The sequence below is a fragment of the Pygocentrus nattereri genome, chromosome 2, assembly GCF_015220715.1.
Source record: "Pygocentrus nattereri isolate fPygNat1 chromosome 2, fPygNat1.pri, whole genome shotgun sequence".
NCBI classification, from domain to species: domain Eukaryota; kingdom Metazoa; phylum Chordata; class Actinopteri; order Characiformes; family Serrasalmidae; genus Pygocentrus; species Pygocentrus nattereri.
Genome location: NC_051212.1, coordinates 16971563 through 16992881, shown reverse-complemented (window position 1 = coordinate 16992881; position 21319 = coordinate 16971563). Strand labels below are relative to the sequence as shown.

Below are 21319 nucleotides of genomic sequence, written 5' to 3'. Positions count from 1 at the left end.
ATAATCTGTAAATTCCAGAGAGCTGTCAGGAAAGATATGGATACTACAACTAATACTACAACAATATCTGTAAAGATGAGTGAAAAAGAGGAACAAACAAGGAAAAACAAGGATTGATATTCCAAAGATACAAGAGACTTAGTCAGTACTCCAAGAGATGCCAAGAGACAAAGCATAACAGATTAAATAAAAAACATGTTGATAAAGCGCTATATAAAAATAAAGAATTATTATTATTATTATTATTATTTAGCTGTTTGCTTTGAAAGTAACATTACTAGTAATAAATTAAGCAGTTCATTTTAAAAATGCTGTGTTCCACATTTCTCTTATTATTATACTCAATTGTAGTGCTACTCACAGGGACAGAGAGGATGTGTGTTCTGTGTGCTAATATCTAAAAATATTATTCTTTATATTGTGCATGGACATAAAAAAATTCTTAATCAGAAGTATTTGGTCTGAGGATTTCTTTTTCTCCACAGAGAGACCAAGAGCTGTGGTGTCCATACAGCCTGGTGATCAGGTGTTTATAGGAGAGACTGTCACTCTCACATGTGACATACAGGGAGGAGGAGTCTCTAACTGGCAGTACAGCTGGTTTAAAGATGATCCAAACAGACCTGTCAGTAATGAACAGCAGTACAGTATCAGCCCTGTTACAGAGTCTCACAGAGGAAAATACACCTGTAGAGGAACAGTGAGAGGAACATCACGCTCCTCACACACCAGTGATGTTACACTGACTGTATCAGGTGAGTGAGATCAACTCTTCAGTTCATTAATCTCAGTATCACAGCAACACAGATGAGACCAGATATGTTTTTTTGATAACACGGTGGTGCTTAATCCTGTTCTTGGAGACCTCCTTTTACAGTGTGCAGAGCAGTGAGTTAAATCTCCAATAGCAGCAGATCAGGATCAGGATCAGTACTGGTGTAGAGTAGAGAGAGATAACAGACCCAAATCAACACAACACAGCAACACTGTTACTCTCACAGTGAAAGGTTACATTTAAGAGATTCATTTTATTTATGTGGTTATTTATAGGAAAGTGTACACACACATGTACACACACACACACACACAAAGACACACACATCATCTAAACTGCTTATCCTTTTGGGTTGCGGGGACAGAAAAAAAAGGAAATGAAAATAAAGATTCCACATTAATAATATTGCGCTAAAATGTCTTTAAATACTAATTCTTTATTGATTAAAAATTGGGTCATAATCTACAGATCGGAAATGACTGGATAATGTGATGGCATTATGGCAGCAAGTTGTACTAACATAAAAATGATACACTGATTCTCTAGTTATTATTAAATAGAAGTTAATAACTGTAACCAGTCAGAATTAAACTGATAAAATAATGATACCATGTTGTGCTAACCTAAAAATCACAATCTAATCATCTAGTTCTTAACAAATAAAGATGAGTTAAGATCAGTTCAGACAGCCGTGTTGTATAAAGAAGTGCGTGGTGTGGTGTGAGTCTTTTTTTCTTTCTGAGTCTGTTACCAGATCTCAGCTTCACAGCAGAGGAACAGTGTTTTGTTACCAGGTGACACAAGAGGAACATGTGATGTGTTTCAGCCCTGATTCTCAGTATTTTTACCTCATGTGTTCATGAGTAACTCCACTTGTCTGAAAGTGGGCCAGTACGTAAAAGCAGGAAGGAGGAAAATACTGTTGGGCAAAATGGCCTTGGAAACAAGCAAGAGAACGGCTAATGAGCTTCTGTGATTACAGTAACTTTTTCATCTCTAACATATTTTTCAAGCATCCTAAATGACATCTGTACTCCTGGACATCAGCACATGGAGTTCACCAAAATCAAATAGACTAAATTTTTTTCCATCTCATTTCTTTGCTTTGCCATAATTGTGCTTGCTGACTTCAATATCCATGTTGATACTGAATGCTCTTTCACATCTGAGTTCCTTTCAGCTTTAGAGTGTTTAACTTCATGCAGCATGTTGATTTTCCTACTCACACTCATGGACATGCTCTTGATTTACTCTGCTCTACTGGTTTGAATGACATCTCTGTCTCTGGTTCAGTTTCTGGTATCTGTGACCATAAGCTCATTGAATGTAGTTTTCATTTTTCTACTCCTCCCCCCTGTGAAAAAATATGTTGTCTATCGTGATATTAGGTCTGTCAATCTCAATCTGTTTGCTGCTTCTCTTCAGTCTTCAGCCCTGTCTGACCTACATAACCTATCATCCCCTGAGAGCATGGTTTCTCTTTATAATGACACTATCTCTGGACTGCTTAATGATTTTGCCCCTTTTAAGAATAGACTTCTTCCTGCCACCCACTCCTGTCCTTGGTTCACCCCTGAACTAAGGGTACTGAAGGCCATTGGTCGGCGTCTTGAGTGCCTTTATAAATAAACAAGCCTTACTGTCCACTTTCTACTTTACAGTCAACACACCCACAAATATAGGGATGCCCTTAATACTGCCCGCTCCAACTACTACTTCTTTGAATACAAAGCTAACTTGTTTCACACCTGTTGACTCCTTTTCTGTCTCTGAGCTCATCACTAAGTCTAATGCTTCCTCCTGTCAGCTTGACCCTGCCCCCACCCCTCTACTCAAGGTCTGTCCATCTGTAATCAACAGCCCAATTGCTATAGTGATAAATTCATGTCTCTCTTCTGATTCTGTTCCTACTGCCCTTAAAACCGCTGCAGTTACACCGATACTTAAGAAACCTGAATTGGACCCGACTTCTCTTTCTAATTACAGACGCATCTCACACCTTCCGTTTTTAGCTAAAGTAATGGAAAGAGTGGTTGCTTCCCAACTCCAGACATTTCTGAGTGATAATGCCCTCTATGAGCCATTCCAGTCTGGTTTCCGTACTCACCACAGCACTGAGACCGCTCTTCTGCGAGTTGTTAATGATGTTCTCCAGTCTGTTGACAGTGGTTCTTGGACCCCTACTTTTCTTAATTTATATTTCACCCCTTGGGCAGATTATTCGTAGCCATGGCCTAAACATTCATCGTTATGTTGATATTCAGTTATATCTCAGTACACACACACCCTCGGATTCCCCTCCCACTACACTAATTGATTTTATTTCTGATTTAAAGCTTTGGATGCATAATAACTTTCTCATACTAAACACTGATAAAACAGATGTCTTACTGGTTGGCCCTAAACATTTACTATCAAAGTCATACAGTTTTTCAGTTAGTATTGATTGCCTGCTCGGTAAGTCTGCACCTGTTGTTAGAAACCTTGGTGTTTTGCTTGACTCATCACTTAATTTTGATCTGCATATCAAGTTCCTCACTAAGACTACATTCTTTCACTTACGTAACGTTGTTCATCTCCAACCGTTCCTGACCGATAAAGATGCCAAAACTCTGGTTCATGCCTTCATTATGTCCCCTATTGACTACTGTAACTCCCTCTTTGTTGGTCTCCCTGTAAAGTCTATCCATACGTTACAGTACATTCAGAACTCTGCGGCTAGAGTGCTCACCCATACTAAGCGTTCAGATCATATCACCCCTGTTCTCTCTCAGCTACACTGGCAATCGGTCCTGTGCCATATAACATTTAAAATTTTACTACTCACTTTCAAAGCCTTGCATAACCTTGCTCCCCCCCAACTCAGAGAGCTGCTGACCTCTTACACTCCCTCTCGCTCTCTCAGGTCTTCTTGCAATAACTTACTTGCTCTTCCACGCACCAGACTCTCCACTTTGGGAGGGTGGCCCTTCAGTGCCATGGCCCCCAAACTCTGGAACTCTCTTCCTCAGTCCCTCAAGGGCTGCTCTTCTCTTTCCTCTTTTAAATCAGACTTGAATACTTTTCTGTTTAATGCACATTTTTCTGACTCCTCCTCTGCATAGTTTTTTTTGTTGTTGTTGTTGTTGTTGTTTTGTTTGTTTCCTGCCAATGCTATGTGAAGTGACCTTGGGTTTGTGAAAGGCGCTATATGACATGATTTATTATTATTATTATTATTATTATTATTATTATTATAATACAGCTCACATGCAGTTATAGTCCTCTCAGCCATCTGTAATGCTTCCTTTAAAGGCTTAGGTATGGAGTGAGATGACTGTCTTTAATGTGAGAGCGCAGAAATAAGGTCAAATTGAAGTTAGAAAAACAAGCGCAATGACACTAAGAGCAGAGAAACAAGAACTGGGTGCTTCAGAAGCAGCACACGGGAATTGTGCTCGCTTATTGCAGCTCTGCGCTGGCTTCACTGATTTAATTCTGATTAAACTGATTAATATATATATATATATATATATATATATATATATATATATATATATATATATATATATATATATAATATAATATATATATAATATATATAGCCGCTGGTGTGTGGCTGACACACACCAGCCACATGAGGTCTAGCATTGTCCTGCATTAGGAGGAACCCAGGGCCAACCGCACCAGCATATGGTCTCACAAGGGGTCTGAGGATCTCATCTCGGTACCTAATGGCAGTCAGGCTACCTCTGGCGAGCACATGGAGGGCTGTGCGGCCCTCCAAAGAAGTGCCACCCCACACCATTACTGACCCACTGCCAAACCGGTCATGCTGAAGGATGTTGCAGGCAGCAGATCGCTCTCCACGGCGTCTCCAGGCTCTGTCACGTCTGTCACGTGCTCAGTGTGAACCTGCTTTCATCTGTGAAGTGCACAGGGCGCCAGTGGCGAATTTGCCAATCCTGGTGTTCTCTGGCAAATGCCAAGCATCCTGCATGGTGTTGGGCTGTGAGCACAACCCCCATCTGCGGACGTCGGGCCCTCATACCATCCTCATGGAGTCGGTTTCTAACCGTTTGTGCAGACACATGCACATTTGTGGCCTGCTGGAGGTCATTTTGCAGGGCTCTGGCAGTGCTCCTCCTGTTTCTCCTTGCACAAAGGCGGAGGTAGCGGTCCTGCTGCTGGGTTGTTGCCCTCCTACGGCCTCCTCCATGTCTCCTGGTGTACTGGCCTATCTCCTGGTAGTGCCTCCAGCCTCTGGACACTACACTGACAGACACAGCAAACCTTCTTGCCAAAGCTCGCATTGATGTGCCATCCTGGATGAGCTGCACTACCTGAGCCACTTGTGTGGGTTGTAGAGTCCGTGTCATGCTACCACATACCAACTGACTCTAAATACTCTGAATACTGCAGTAGTCAACATTGCATTAGTCAATATGGTTTTCATAGATTATCCATTTTCAGCATTTATTTTAGAAATTAAAAGGTTTCTGGGACGTCAGAAATGCTTAATTCCAGACTGCAATTTTGAAAAAACTTTCACTGTCCTTTCATCTGTTCTCACAGCTTTACCCACAGCTACACTGACCGTAGAACCCAGATGGAGTCCTGTGTTCATTGGAGAGTCAGTGACTCTGAAGTGTGAGATACAATCTCAGAGTAACTGGAGATATCAGTGGTATAAAGGCAGCAGTGGAACTGCAGTCAGTCAGTCTCAGACAAACACCTTCACCATCAGATCAGCAGCAGATCAGGATCAGTACTGGTGTAGAGGAGAGAGAGATAACAGACCCACATCATCACAAGACAGCAACACTGTTACTCTCAGAGTGAAAGGTAAGATTTATAGTTTATTCATTTATTTATTTATTATTTATTCATAGGAACGTGTACACACACACACACACACACACACACACACACACACACACACACACGTCTAAACCGCTTATCCTTCTGGGTTGCGGGGACAGAAAAAAAAGGAAATGAAAATAAAGATTCCACATTAAATTACCATCTATAATTTATATCTGAAATCAGTGACAAAACAATTTCCAACATTTTACATTAAAGATTATAAACTAGTTCTATTCTGATTGAGCTGTTATTCGGATTATTAACTGATTATGAAGCTGCATGTAAACGTGGCTAGTGAGCCATATTTATATGCTGTTTTCAATGCTGTAGCACTGTGGTATGACACTATATGTCTTTAATGAAGTCCAACTTTGTGTAATTTATTTTTGTTAGTGCAGTACTGTGAAGTCCTATAGGCTGTGACTGAATACAACTTCAGCACAATTGAAGTTTTATTTAGTTTTTATTTTATTTTGTTACACATGTCTGAACTGAGACACAGCAGTATGTGACTACATGTCTTCTATTTGAGACCACAGCTCCCTAATCTATTACAAATCCAGTTGTTTTGTAGGTTCTGTATTACTGCCTAGTATGTGAGAGAATAAAACTCAGTTTTCTCTTGTCCCAGCAGTTTTTAACATAAGTACATTTAGCATAAAATGTGTTCACCATTTTAATTGTAACATTTCACTTAAAAATCCTCATTTTCTATAATATTTACACAAATATTTAAAAATGCAATTAATCACGATTAACTATATGAAATTCTGAGATTAATCATTTGACAGCCCTATATATAAAACAACACAACTATATTCTGTAGCAACACTATCAAAATGGTGGTAGTAGTAGTAATAATAGTAATGATATTAATAATAATGATAAAAACTATAATAATAATAATAATGATTAAAAACTATAAATATGAAATTATACAATAATAATAATAATAATAATAATAATAATGATTAAAACTAAAATAACTATGAAATTATACAATAATAATAATAATGATGATATGGTGATGATAAAACTATAATAAAAACAATGAAAGTATATAATAATAATAATCATAATCATAATAATGTTCCAATTTATGGATCCAGGAGTGGGTTTTCTATAGCATTCCTTTAAAAAGAACCACTTTGGTGCTTTCAAATGGAAGATATTAAGAAAACAGTGTACAAATACTGTCAATAGGTGTAGATTTCATGCTTTCCAATATTGTCTCTTTACTTTTAGAGATCCATAAAGTAGTAATTAGTATGTGTGTAATACTGAGTAACTAGTATTGTATGTTCCACACAACATTGCCCAGTGGAGGAAAAACAGTTAAATCAGTAAATCATCTGACAGACAATGAACAGAACTAACACAGAAGTACTAGTTAGTTTTATTGTTCCTTACTTAAACACACTTATCAGCTCATTAACTGTGTAATGAGCAGCAGCTACTGCAGAGTCAGTACACAGTTCATGAGTCAGTAAGCTATGAACAAACGACATGATCAGTTAACAGTGCAGTCAGTTACTAATTACTGAGAACATAATTAATAAGTAATAACTAATGCTTAATAAATATATAATGACTTTTTTCAAATATAATTCATCTTTCATTTTTAACACTTAATATCTTTGATTACTTTGTAAATAATAGTATTGATTAATGGAGATAAAAATCACTGAAGATAAACATTCCTGTTCATTCTGTGTTGATTCTCAGATCATTTATTTCAATTACAGCTTAAATACACAGTGTGTTGTGCTGCTGTTTCAGTAACATCTGTGAACACATGGATATGAATTCATGAATAGCATCTACAGTAAATCTGAAAGCAGTGTTCTCAGACAGACACTGTAGGAGTCTAACGCTGCAGTGCACTGGGTCTCGTGCACTTTAGGTGTTTGTTTTGAAAGTAACATTACTAGTAAGAAATGAACAAGTTTATCTAAGCAAATGCTGTGTTCCACACTTATCTTGTTATTATGATGATTAACTGTAGTGCTGTTCACTGGGAAGGAGTGGAGGTGTTCTGTATGCTGCTATTTAACAAGAAAACTTTTATGTTCTGCATGGACATAAAAAGATCTTCATTACAATGATTTCTCCTGAGGATTTTTTCTTTCCACAGAGAGACCAAGAGCTGTGGTGTCCATACAGCCTTACGATCAGGTGTTCAGTGGAGAGACTGTCACTCTCAGATGTGACATACAGGGAGGAGGAGTCTCTAACTGGCAGTACAGCTGGTTTAAAGGTGATTCATACACTCCTGTCAGTAATGAACAGCAGTACAGTATCAGCTCTGTTACAGAGTCTGACGGAGGAACATACACCTGTAGAGGAACAGAGAGAGGAACATCACGCTCCTCACACACCAGTGATGCTGTTACACTGACTGTATCAGGTGAGTGAGATCAACTCTTTAGTGGTCATTAATCTCAGTAAATACTCTGAATACTGCAGTAATCAACATGGTTTTCATAGATTATCCATTTTCAGCGTTTATTTTTAGGTATTAAATGGTTTCTGGGACATCAGAAATGTTTTATTCTTGACTGTAATTTTGAAAAATCTTTAGAAATCTCCAAAAATAAATTCTCTAAATTAGAATATGTAAATGTTTAAAATGGAGTGTTAAATCTCTGATAGACTGTTTTTAATGTCCTTTCTTCTGTTCTCTCAGCTTTACCCACAGCTACACTGACTGTAGAGCCCACATGGAGTCCTGTGTTCACTGGAGAGTCAGTGACTCTGAAGTGTGAGATACAGTCTCACAGTAACTGGAGATATCAGTGGTATAAAAGCAGCAGTAGAACTGCAGTCAGTCAGTCTCTGACAAACACCTTCACCATCAGATCAGCAGCAGATCAGGATCAGTACTGGTGTAGAGGAGAGAGATATTACAGACCCAAATCATCACAACCCAGCAACACTGTTACTCTCACAGTGACAGGTAAGATTTATAGTTTATTCATTTATTTATTTATTATTTATTCATAGGAACGTGTACACACACACACACACACACACATCTAAACCGCTTATCCTTCTGGGTTGTAGGGACAGAAAAAAAGGAAATGAAAATAAAGATTCCACATTAAATTGCCATCTATAATTTATATCTGAAATCAGTGACAAAACAATTTCTAACGTTTATGATCTTTAATGTAAAACTAGTTCTATTCTGATTGAGCTGTTATTCGGATTATTAACTGATTATGAAGCTGCATGTAAACGAGGCTAGTGAGCCATGTTTATATGCTGTTTTCAATGCTGTAGCACTGTGGTATGACACTATATGTCTTTAATGAAGTCCAACTTTGTGTAATTTATTTTTGTTAGTGCAGTACTGTGAAGTCCTATAGGCTGTGACTGAATACAACTTCAGCACAATTGAAGTTTTATTTAGTTTTTATTTTATTTTGTTACACATGTCTGAACTGAGACACAGCAGTATGTGACTACATGTCTTCTATTTGAGACCACAGCTCCCTAATCTATTACAAATCCAGTTGTTTTGTAGGTTCAGTATTACTGCCTAGTATGTGAGAGAATAAAACTCAGTTTTCTCTTGTCCCAGCAGTTTTTAACATAAGTACATTTAGCATAAAATGTGTTCACCATTTTAATTGTGACATTTCACTTAAAAATCCTCATTTTCTATAACATTTACACAGATTTTAAAAAATGCAATTAATCACGATTAACTATATGAAATTCTGAGATTAATCGTTTGACAGTCCTATATATAAAACACAACTATATTCAGTAGCAGCACTATCAAAATGGTGGTAGTAGTAATAATAGTAATAATACTAATAATAATGATTAAAAACTATAACTATTAAATTATACAATAATAATAATATTGATGATATGGCGAATAAAACTATAATAATAACAATGAAAGTGTATAATAATAATAATAATAATAATAATAATAATTAATAATAATAATGTTCCAATCCATAATCAATTTATGGATCCAGGAGTGGGTTTTCTATGGCATTCCTTTAAAAAGAACCACTTTGGTGCTTTCAAATGGAAGATATTAAGAAAACAGTGTACAAATACTGTCAATAGGTGTAGATTTCATGCTTTCCAATATTGTCTCTTTACTTTTAGAGGTCCATAAAGTAGTAATTAGTATGTGTGTAATACTGAGTAACTAGTATTGTATGTTCCACACAACATTGCCCAGTGGAGGAAAAACAGTTAAATCAGTAAATCATCTGACAGACAATGAACAGAACTAACACAGAAGTACTAGTTAGTTTTATTGTTCCTTACTTAAACACACTTATCAGCTCATTAACTGTGTAATGAGCAGCAGCTACTGCAGAGTCAGTACACAGTTCATGAGTCAGTAAGCTATGAACAAACAACATGATCAGTTAACAGTGCAGTCAGTTACTAATTACTGAGAACATAATTAATAAGTAATAACTAATGCTTAATAAATATATAATGACTTTTTTCAAATATAATTCATCTTTCATTTTTAACACTTAATATCTTTGATTACTTTGTAAATAATAGTATTGATTAATGAAGATAAAAATCACTGAAGATAAACATTCCTGTTCATTCTGTGTTGATTCTCAGATCATTTATTCCAATTACAGCTTAAATACTCAGTGTGTTGTGCTGCTGTTTCAGTAACATCTGTGAACACATGAATATGAATTCATGAATAGCATCTACAGTAAATCTGAAAGGAGTGTTCTCAGACAGACACTGTAGGAGTCTAACGCTGCAGTGCACTGGGTCTCGTGCGCTTTAGGTGTTTGTTTTCAAAGTAACATTACTAGTAAGAAATGAACAAGTTTATCTAAGCAATGCTGTGTTCCTCACTTATCTTGTTATTATGATGATTAACTGTAGTGCTGTTCACTGGGAAGGAGTGGAGGTGTTCTGTATGCTGCTATTTAACAAGAAAACTTTTATGTTCTGCATGGACATAAAAAGATCTTCATTACAATGATTTCTCCTGAGGATTTTTTCTTTCCACAGAGAGACCAAGAGCTGTGGTGTCCATACAGCCTGATTGGGTGTTCAGAGGAGAGATTGTCACTCTCAGATGTGACATACAGGGAGGAGGAGTCTCTAACTGGCAGTACAGCTGGTTTAAAGATGGTTCATCCACTCCTGTCAGTAATGAACAGCAGTACAGTATCAGCTCTGTTACAGAGTCTCACAGAGGAAAATACACCTGTAGAGGAACAGTGAGAGGAACATCACGCTACTCACACGCCAGTGATGCTGTTACACTGACTGTATCAGGTGAGTGAGATCAACTCTTCAGTGGTCATTAATCTCAGTATCACAGCAACACAGATGAGACCAGATATGTTTTTGCTACCACGGTGGTTCTTAATCTTGTTCTTGGAGACCTCCTTTTCTGCACATTTCCATGCTATGCGTACACCAACTGATCCATCCAGTCAGCTAAAGAACAAGCCCTTACTGAGTTGAAGATCATGTGAACAGGAGAACATACAGTGTGCAGAGCAGTGGGCCTCCAGGACCAGACTGGAAACATGCATTAATGAAACCGACTCTAAATACTCTGAATACTGCAATAGTCAACATTGTATTAGTCAATATGGTGTTCATAGATTATCCATTTTCAGCACTTATTTTAGAAATTAAAAGGTTTCTGGGACGTCAGAAATGTTTCATTCCAGACTGCAATTTTGAAAAATCTTTTACTGTCCTTTCATCTGTCCTCACAGCTTTACCCACAGCTACACTGACCGTAGAACCCAGATGGAGTCCTGTGTTCACTGGAGAGTCAGTGACTCTGAAGTGTGAGATAGACTATTACAGTGACTGGGGATATCAGTGGTATAAAGGCAGCAGTAGAACTGCAGTCAGTCAGTCTCAGACAAATACCTTCACCATCGGATCAGCAGCAGATCAGGATCAGTACTGGTGTAGAGGAGAGAGAGATAACAGACCCACATCATCACAAGACAGCAACACTGTTACTCTCAGAGTGACAGGTAAGATTTATAGTTTATTCATTTATTTATTTATTATTTATTCAGAGGAACGTGTACACACACACACACACACATCTAAACCGCTTATCCTTCTGGGTTGCAGGGACAGAAAAAAAGGAAATGAAAATAAAGATTCCACATTAAATTACCATCTATAATTTATATCTGAAATCAGTGATAAAACAATTTCTAACATTTTACATTAAAGATCATAAACTAGTTCTATTCTGATTGAGCTGTTATTCGGATTATTAACGGATTATGAAGCTGCATGTAAACGTGGCTAGTGAGCCATGTTTATATGCTGTTTACAATGCTGTAGCACTGTGGTATGACACTATATGTCTTTAATGAAGTCCAACTTTGTGTAATTTATTTTTGTTAGTGCAGTACTGTGAAGTCCTATAGGCTGTGACTGAATACAACTTCAGCACAATTGAAGTTTTATTTAGTTTTTATTTTATTTTGTTACACATGTCTGAACTGAGACACAGCAGTATGTGACTACATGTCTTCTATCTGAGACCACAGCTCCCTAATCTATTACAAATCCAGTTGTTTTGTAGGTTCAGTATTACTGCCTAGTATGTGAGAGAATAAAACTCAGTTTTCTCTTGTCCCAGCAGTTTTTAACATAAGTACATTTAGCATAAAATGTGTTCACCATTTTAATTGTAACATTTCACTTAAACATCCTCATTTTCTATAATATTTACACAAATATTTAAAAATGCAATTAATCACGATTAACTATATGAAATTCTGAGATTAATCGTTTGACAGCCCTATATATAAAACACAACTATATTCAGTAGCAGCACTATCAAAATAGGATTAGTAGTAATAATAGTAATAATACTAATAATAATGATAAAAAAAACTATTATAATAATAATAATAATAATAATAATAATAATCATAATAATAATGTTCCAATCCATAATCAATTTATGGATCCAGGAGTGGGTTTTCTATGGCATTCCTTTAAAAGAACCACTTTGGTGCTTTCAAATGGAAGATATTAAGAAAACAGTGTACAAATACTGTCAATAGGTGTAGATTTCATGCTTTCCAATATTGTCTCTTTACTTTTAGAGGTCCATAAAGTAGTAATTAGTATGTGTGTAATACTGAGTAACTAGTATTGTATGTTCCACACAACATTGCCCAGTGGAGGAAAAACAGTTAAATCAGTAAATCATCTGACAGACAATGAACAGAACTAACACAGAAGTACTAGTTAGTTTTATTGTTCCTTACTTAAACACACTTATCAGCTCATTAACTGTGTAATGAGCAGCAGCTACTGCAGAGTCAGTACACAGTTCATGAGTCAGTAAGCTATGAACAAACAACATGATCAGTTAACAGTGCAGTCAGTTACTAATTACTGAGAACATAATTAATAAGTAATAACTAATGCTTAATAAATATATAATGACTTTTTTCAAATATAATTCATCTTTCATTTTTAACACTTAATATCTTTGATTACTTTGTAAATAATAGTATTGATTAATGAAGATAAAAATCACTGAAGATAAACATTCCTGTTCATTCTGTGTTGATTCTCAGATCATTTATTTCAATTACAGCTTAAATACTCAGTGTGTTGTGCTGCTGTTTCAGTAACATCTGTGAACACATGAATATGAATTCATGAATAGCATCTACAGTAAATCTGAAAGGAGTGTTCTCAGACAGACACTGTAGGAGTCTAACGCTGCAGTGCACTGGGTCTCGTGCACTTTAGGTGTTTGTTTTGAAAGTAACATTACTAGTAAGAAATGAACAAGTTTATCTAAGCAAATGCTGTGTTCCACACTTATCTTGTTATTATGATGATTAACTGTAGTGCTGTTCACTGGGAAGGAGTGGAGGTGTTCTGTATGCTGCTATTTAACAAGAAAACTTTTATGTTCTGCATGGACATAAAAAGATCTTCATTACAATGATTTCTCCTGAGGATTTTTTCTTTCCACAGAGAGACCAAGAGCTGTGGTGTCCATACAGCCTTACGATCAGGTGTTCAGAGGAGAGACTGTCACTCTCAGATGTGACATACGGGGAGGAGGAGTCTCTAACTGGCAGTACAGCTGGTTTAAAGATGATCCATACACACCTTTCAGTAATGAACAGCAGTACAGTATCAGCTCTGTTAGAAAGTCTGACATTGGAAAATACACCTGTAGTGGAACAGAGACAGGAACATCACGCTACTCACACACCAGTGATGCTGTTACACTGACTGTATCAGGTGAGTGAGATCAACTCTTCAGTGTTCATTAATCTCAGTAAATACTCTGAATACTGCAGTAATCAACATGGTTTTCATAGATTATCCATTTTCAGCGTTTATTTTTAGGTATTAAATGGTTTCTGGGACATCAGAAATGTTTTATTCTTGACTGTAATTTTGAAAAATCTTTAGAAATCTCCAAAAATAAATTCTCTAAATTAGAATATGTAAATGTTTAAAATGGAGTGTTAAATCTCTGATAGACTGTTTTTAATGTCCTTTCTTCTGTTCTCTCAGCTTTACCCACAGCTACACTGACTGTAGAGCCCAAATGGAGTCCTGTGTTCACTGGAGAGTCAGTGACTCTGAAGTGTGAGATACAATCTCAGAGTAACTGGAGATATCAGTTGTATAAAGGCAGCAGTAGAACTTCAGTCAGTCAGTCTCAGACAAACACCTTCACCATCAGATCAGCAGCAGATCAGGATCAGGATCAGTACTGGTGTAGAGGACAGAGAGCTAACAGACCCTCATCATCACAACGCAGCAACAATGTTACTCTCACAGTGAAAGGTAAGATTAGTAGTTTTATTTATTTATTATTTATTCATAGGAACGTGTACACACACACACACACGCACATCATCTAAACCACTTATCCTTCTGGGTTGCGGGGACAGAAAATAAAGGAAATGAAAATAAAGATTCCACATTAAATTACCATCTATAATTTATATCTGAAATCGGTGACAAAACAATTTCTAACATTTTACATTAAAGATCATAAATTAGTTAATAATATTGTACAAAAGAAATGACTGGATAATGATGTGATGGCATTATGTAACAGATTGTACTAACATAAAAATGATGCACTAATTCTCTAGTTATTATTAAGTAGAAGTTAATAACTGTAACCAGTCAGAATTAAAATGATAAAATAATGATACCATGTTGTGCTAACCTAAAAATCACAATCTAATCATCTAGTTCTTAACAAATAAAGATGAGTTAAGATCAGTTCAGACAGCCGTGTTGTATAAAGAAGTGTGTGGTGTGGTGTGAGTCTTTTTTTCTTTCTGAGTCTGTTGCCAGATCTCAGCTTCACAGCAGAGGAACAGTGTTTTGTTACCAGGTGACACAAGAGGAACATGTGATGTGTTTCAGCCCTGATTCTCAGTATTTTTACCTTATGTGTTCATGAGTAACTCCACTTGTCTGAAAGTGGGCCAGTATGTAAAAGCAGTAGAACAAGCAGCAGTGATTATAATGCAGTAATTCAGTCCTAATATCAGTGCAGTTATCCACACTATTCTGAAGAACTGATGTTCTCACCTGGTGTGAGATGCAGTAACTGAGAAACAATATAGAAAGAAATAAATCAGCATTTTACAGCTTCAACACATTGAGTTTCACTGTAATTACAGACTGTAACTGTGTCTGTTTATTATGCTGCACTTCACCATTTAAATAAATAACACTTTAAGAATAAGTTCATTATTATTTTCACAGCAGTGGAACCACATCATTTCAGCAGAACCTCTTTACTGTTTTTGCAGTAAAACTATAATATTATGAAAGAATAAAGATATACAAGAATGGGGTGATATGCTCATTATCCATATATTATGCTATAAGACCTAGTGACTATTAATAGAAATAATAAAATAAATATATAGATAATGAATACAGTGCTAGACAGGAGGCTACAATGAGGGATGTTTTTAGTATTACACACTTTTATTGTAATAGTTATTATGTTAGATTTTTAGATTTTAATTAATTTTAATTAGATTTTGTTACCATGTTTTTCCATTTTATTATCCACTATTTACCACTACAATTTCTTCTAATAATAATTAATTAATAACTTTAACAATAATTAACTTATTATTTAATATCCAGTTATAAATAGCGGAATGTTTAGTTTAGTAAAACTTTTTACAACTATCTCATCATTTCATCACCAACTTGTTACCACTATAATTAATAACTTATTGTATAGTAATAACAAAAATTATAATGTCATTTTAAGCATAGTACATTTTTCCCTCAAAATTTAGTCAAGTCAAGTCAAGAGGCTTTTATTGTCATTCCATCTATGTACAAGTACACAGTGGAGTGAAATTTCTTTCCCTCAGGAACAAAACGGTGCAACAAGGAACAAAAAGTACAAAGTGCAAACATGCAGACATCGTGTGCCAACAAAAAATTAAGAAACAATAAATACGCTAAATTAAACAGACATTAGACACAGTAAACAGACAGGACAGTGCAGCACCGATACAGCACAAATTCTTGACATGAGGTAGTGGAATAAGGTGCAGAGATATTTAACATGCTGTGATCTGTGAGTCACGCAGTCAGATGACAGACATAAACACAGCAGTTACTGGACTTCCGGTTTAATGGCGGCGTAGTCAGACGCATTTATACCGACTCCCTGGGGCACGGCTATCCTGGTAATAATCAGACGACTTTTTTGCCTTTTCGGTGTCTAAAAAGCACATTTTGGGGCCATGGAAACACTTTACATTGGTCATGTCGAGAAATTTGAGAGACAGGGCTGGTTCTAAGCCCAATTCATCTGACTCCGCTACTATGCTAACTTCCCGACGTAATGACGCGGCTACACCGGCAGCAGCTACTGTTCCAACGCTGCCGGAAAGCTCCTCCTCCGGCCTCGCACCACGCGAAGGCCCGGGCACGGGAGAGCGTCCGATCTTATTGGAAAATAGCTCATCTCCCGCTCCCACTGCAGGTTCATCTTTTGACGACAACACCCCTCCAAGAAGGTTTACGGCGTTTAGCGAACAGCTAGACCAAAAAACAGAGAAAACTATCAGAATACTGAATGAATCACTTCAACTTATTCGCAAACGACTCGAGTCACTGGAGCGGACATTTGACTCTCGCATGAACAATGTCACTGAATTGGAGTCAACACTGACTGTCCATGACACCCGACTGGAGCGGCTCGAGCGGGAGTGCTGTTTGCTCAAGCACTCAAACGCTTCACTAGTGGAGAAGCTAGACGACTTGGAGAACCGCTCGAGACGATGCAACCTGCGAATCGTTGGGATTCCAGAGGGGCTGGAATCAACTGATCCGATCGGGTTTGTGACGGGGCTCCTCACGGAGCTGTTCGGCTCCAGTCAGAGCCAGCCGGTTATTGAAAGAGCCCATCGACTCGGCCGTTCGACCATTGCGGGGGGAAATACTGGTGGAAAACCCCAGGTTATGATTGTCCTTTTCCATAGCTTTCAAGACAAGGAGCGGGTGATGAGGAAAAGCAGGGACGAACTCGTGTATAAAGGAAATAGACTGCGGTTCTTCCCTGATTACAGCACAGAGCTCTCCCGCAGGCGAGCTGTGTTCCAACCAGTCAAGGCAACTTTGTTTCAGAGAGGAGTCCGCTTCACACTCCTTTACCCCGCTAGACTTCGAGTGATGGTGAATGGAGTGGCCAGGTTCTTTGATACTCCAGAAGCTGCACAGAAGTTTTGCGACGAACAGACACCTTAAAGGGCAGGTCGGCAATGATTAGAGAAGGCCATCTTTGAGGGTACTGACTATGATAAAGGCCAAATTCTTTTGACATGTTAACTGTTTGGGTATTACTTGAAGTGGATACCGCAGAACTGGACATAGATCGAACCTAGGGCCCGTGAAGCAGTGTTCTTGCTTTAAATTTGCTTAAATATATTGACCCACTTGAAGAAGAAGTTTGAGCCTTCTTAATTTGATAAGGTTGATCTCTGACGAAGTCACTTATGGTGTAGTTGTATATAAGCAGCTATACTTGTTAATTCTCTGCCTTAGCACATTTAAACCGGGTCATTATTTGGGTCTTTGCTTTGGCTCATAACTTGTCTGTTATATAATGTTCTCTTTTGCAGTTGTTTCACTCCAGTGTCCTGGGGAGTGGGTATTTGGGATCGGGATTTTGTTGTAAATTTCGGCTTAGGGTACCGTTACTGGAAGTAGAAGTCTGAAGTCTATTGTAGTTCGGGGAATGTTTTATGGGATTGGGTCTCTCTTTGTGTTCTTTTTTCTGTCCTCTTTTTTTGTTGTTGTTGTTGTTGTTGTTGTTGTTGTTGTTTTTTTGCCACTTTGCTATGTTGCCACTTATTCTATCATTGTCCCTGGCATTGCTTCTTAGTCTTACCCTCTTTCTATGTACATGTTAAGGACAGCCGACCGACAACATAACCCAGTAAGATTTATTTCTTGGAATGTTAAAGGCTTACAATCCCAGACCAACAGTTAGTTTTCTCCCATCTCAAAACTTTGAGTACAGATATTGTTTTCCTCCAGGAGACCCACTTAGTCAAATTGGAAAACAATAAGTTGCGTAAATCTTGGACAAATCAAGTGTTCCACTCTAATTATAACACAAAGGCGAGGGGAGTTGCTATTTTAATTAATAAAAGGGTTCAGTTTATACCAAGTGAAATTATTTCAGATCGGGAGGGAAGATATGTCATTGTAGCTGGCCAACTGTTCCAAGTACAGGTGATACTGGTCAATGTTTATGCCGATGGACGATGAGAACTTTGTGAAAATGCTTTTATCTATTCTCCCAAACCTTGACTCCCACAAACTTATCTTCGGTGGTGACTTAAATTGCGTTATGAATCCAGTTTTAGATCGATCTAGCTTTCTAAGATGGTTCAGTATTTGTCCCTCTTTATGGAGGATAATAGCTGTGTGGACCCCTGGCGCACATTGCACCCCTCCAACAAATCATTCTCTTTTTTTTCACCAGTTCATCAATCTTATTCACGTATTGATTATTTTTTTATTAACAGTGAGCTCCTTGATTCTGTTACCTTTGTCGACTATTTGGCTATAGTCATATTTGATCATGCTCCTCTTCAAATTGACATGAAGTTTGGCCTGTATTATAAAAATCCTCCTCAGTGGCGTTTAAATCCTCAGTTTCTTACAAAGGAATTTTTTTGTTCCAAGATCTCAGCCCCCATTGACTTCTTTTTGGCTACTAATATGTCAGAATCGATTTCTAAGGCAACATTATGGGAATCACTGAAGGCTGTACTTCGGGGAGAAATAATTTCATCCTCATCATATGAAAACAAAATTAGACAGGTACGAATGGAGAACATTTCTAAATCACTAATTGAATTGGACAGAACAGACCTTCAGGCGGAATTCAATGTCCTCGCTACAGAGAAAGCGGAGGCTTATATTTGGCGCCTGCGGGGTCGGATATATGAGTTTATCGACTATTGGCCCATCAACTGATTAATACCCCAAATTAGAGATTCATCAGACAATATAGTAACTCATCCCAAAGAAATTAACAACATTTTTGTCAAATACTATACTACACTCTATTCTAGTGAATGCTGCCTCAACCCAGATACTATACACACTTTTTTGAATAAATTAAAACTGCCTAGTTTAGACCCTGACACTGTACAGAATCTAGAGGACCCCATTACACTAGAGGAAATTACAGATGCAATCTGAAAAAAGACAAAGATCCTACCTTATCGACCTTCTTATCGACCCATCAGCCTGCTTTATAACAAGCACAAAATTCTTGCGAAAGTACTGGCCAAACGTTTAGAATCAGTCCTTCCATCAGTTATTTCAGATGACCAAACTGGTTTTGTTAAAGGGTGTCATTTTTTCTCTAACATCTGTAGGCTTTTAAATATTGTACTCTCCTCCAGCTCTTCTGAAGTTCCTGAGGCGGTTGTTTCATTGGACGCTGAAAAAGTATTTGACCGTTTAGAATGGTCTTTTTTCAGTCCTAGGCAAGTTTGGCTTCGGGAACAATTTTATTTCATGAGTCAAACTTCTGTACACTTCCCCTTCAGCTAGAATTTGTACTAATTCTGTTCTTTATTCTTTACAACGGGGCACTCGTCAAGGTTGCCCTTTAAGCCCAGCTTTTTTTGTTTTAGCTTTGGAACCTCTGTCTACTGCCCTTAAAGAATCGTCAGACATACAGGGTATTATACGCTATAATATAGAAAACAAAGTTTCATTGTATGCAGACGACCTCTTGCTTTATATTAGTCACCCCTCACTTTCAATTCCGGCTACTCAAGCCATTTTAAAAGAGTTTGGCTCCTTTTCGGGATATAAGTTAAATTTTGATAAGAGCGAATACTTTCCTCTTCATTTTCTTACAGTCCAATTATCTCAAACCAATATTCCCTTCCGATTAGCTCAAAATGGTTTTAGGTACCTTGGTATTCATATTACACGCTTACACGCATATTACGTACATTGGCCTCCATTCAAGAATCGAATTACTCCCCTCTTATGTCATCCATGAAGGAGGACTTTCAGAGGTGGAGTACTCTTCCCCTATCACTTGCTGGTAGAATTCAAAGTGTCAAAATGAACATTCTTCCCAAATTCCTGTTCCTGTTTCAGTGTCTTCCGGTATTTTTACCTAAACCTTTTTTTAGGACCCTTGATAAAGCAATTATAAATTTTGTTTGGGGTGGTAAAATTCCTTGAGTTGGTAAGTTAACTCTACAGAGGCCCAAGGACCAGGGGGGTCTAGCCCTACCAAACTTTTTATTTTACTACTTCGCAGCCAACATACACAAGATTGGTTTCTGGGTTAAATCAGATGTTAACTGGTGTGTACTGGAATCACTATCATGCCACTCTTCATCTCTGAAAGCACTAATATTCTCTTCCCTCCCGTTGTCTCCTTCCCGATATTCTTCTAATCTTTTAGTTTAAGCCACGCTTAAGATTTGGATACAGTTCCGCCGACAGTTTAATTTCCTTTCAGCTTCAATCTTAAGCCTGATAGATAACAACCATCTATTTACTCCCTCTACACTAGATCACACATTTGTCACCTGGAAAAGATTGGGAATTACTACCTTTAGGGACCTATATGATGATGATACCTTGCACAGCTTCTCCGGATTGTGTTCCAAATTCAACCTTTTGCACACCAATATGTTTCAATACTTTCAAATTCACCACTGTGCCCAGACACTTTTTGTCCCGTTTCCAGGACGACCACCTGAATTACCTTGGGAACGCTTGTTTGCAGTTCCTGTTCACTCAAAAGGGCTGATATCACAGTTTTATAATATTCTAATGTCATTCACTGATTTCCCCTCAACAGTTAGGCCTAAGTGGGAGCAAGAACTTGGGTTTGAGATTGAGGAGGAGCTTTGGAACAAAGTTTTAAAACAGATACATTCGTCCTCTTCTTGTCCTCGATTGAATTTAATCCAGTTCAGACTTGTTCATAGGGCATACCTAGGCAAGGCCAGACTGGCTAGTATATACCCTGGGGTAAATCCCTTATGTCCCCGATGTGATAAAGAGCCAGCTACCCTATTGCACATGTTTTGGACCTGCTCGAAGCTTGAGAAATATTGGAAAGCTGTCTTTAGTTCTTTAAACGAAGCTTTTGGAAGTAATGTTAGCCCCAACCCATTATTCGTC

The 21319-nt window shown here is 37.6% G+C and overlaps 1 protein-coding gene across 1 annotated transcript in view; it reads left to right on the top strand.

Annotated features, from left to right (window-relative positions):
• LOC108414290 (titin-like) overlaps positions 1–21319 on the top strand; it is a 228185-nt gene that overhangs the window by 38841 nt on the left and 168025 nt on the right. The window contains exons 8-14 of the mRNA XM_037534976.1: positions 486–755; positions 5330–5599; positions 7755–8027; positions 8307–8576; positions 10637–10906; positions 11359–11628; positions 13613–13885. Coding sequence (XP_037390873.1) covers positions 486–755; positions 5330–5599; positions 7755–8027; positions 8307–8576; positions 10637–10906; positions 11359–11628; positions 13613–13885 — 1896 coding nt within the window. The remainder of the gene's footprint in view (positions 1–485; positions 756–5329; positions 5600–7754; positions 8028–8306; positions 8577–10636; positions 10907–11358; positions 11629–13612; positions 13886–21319) is intronic.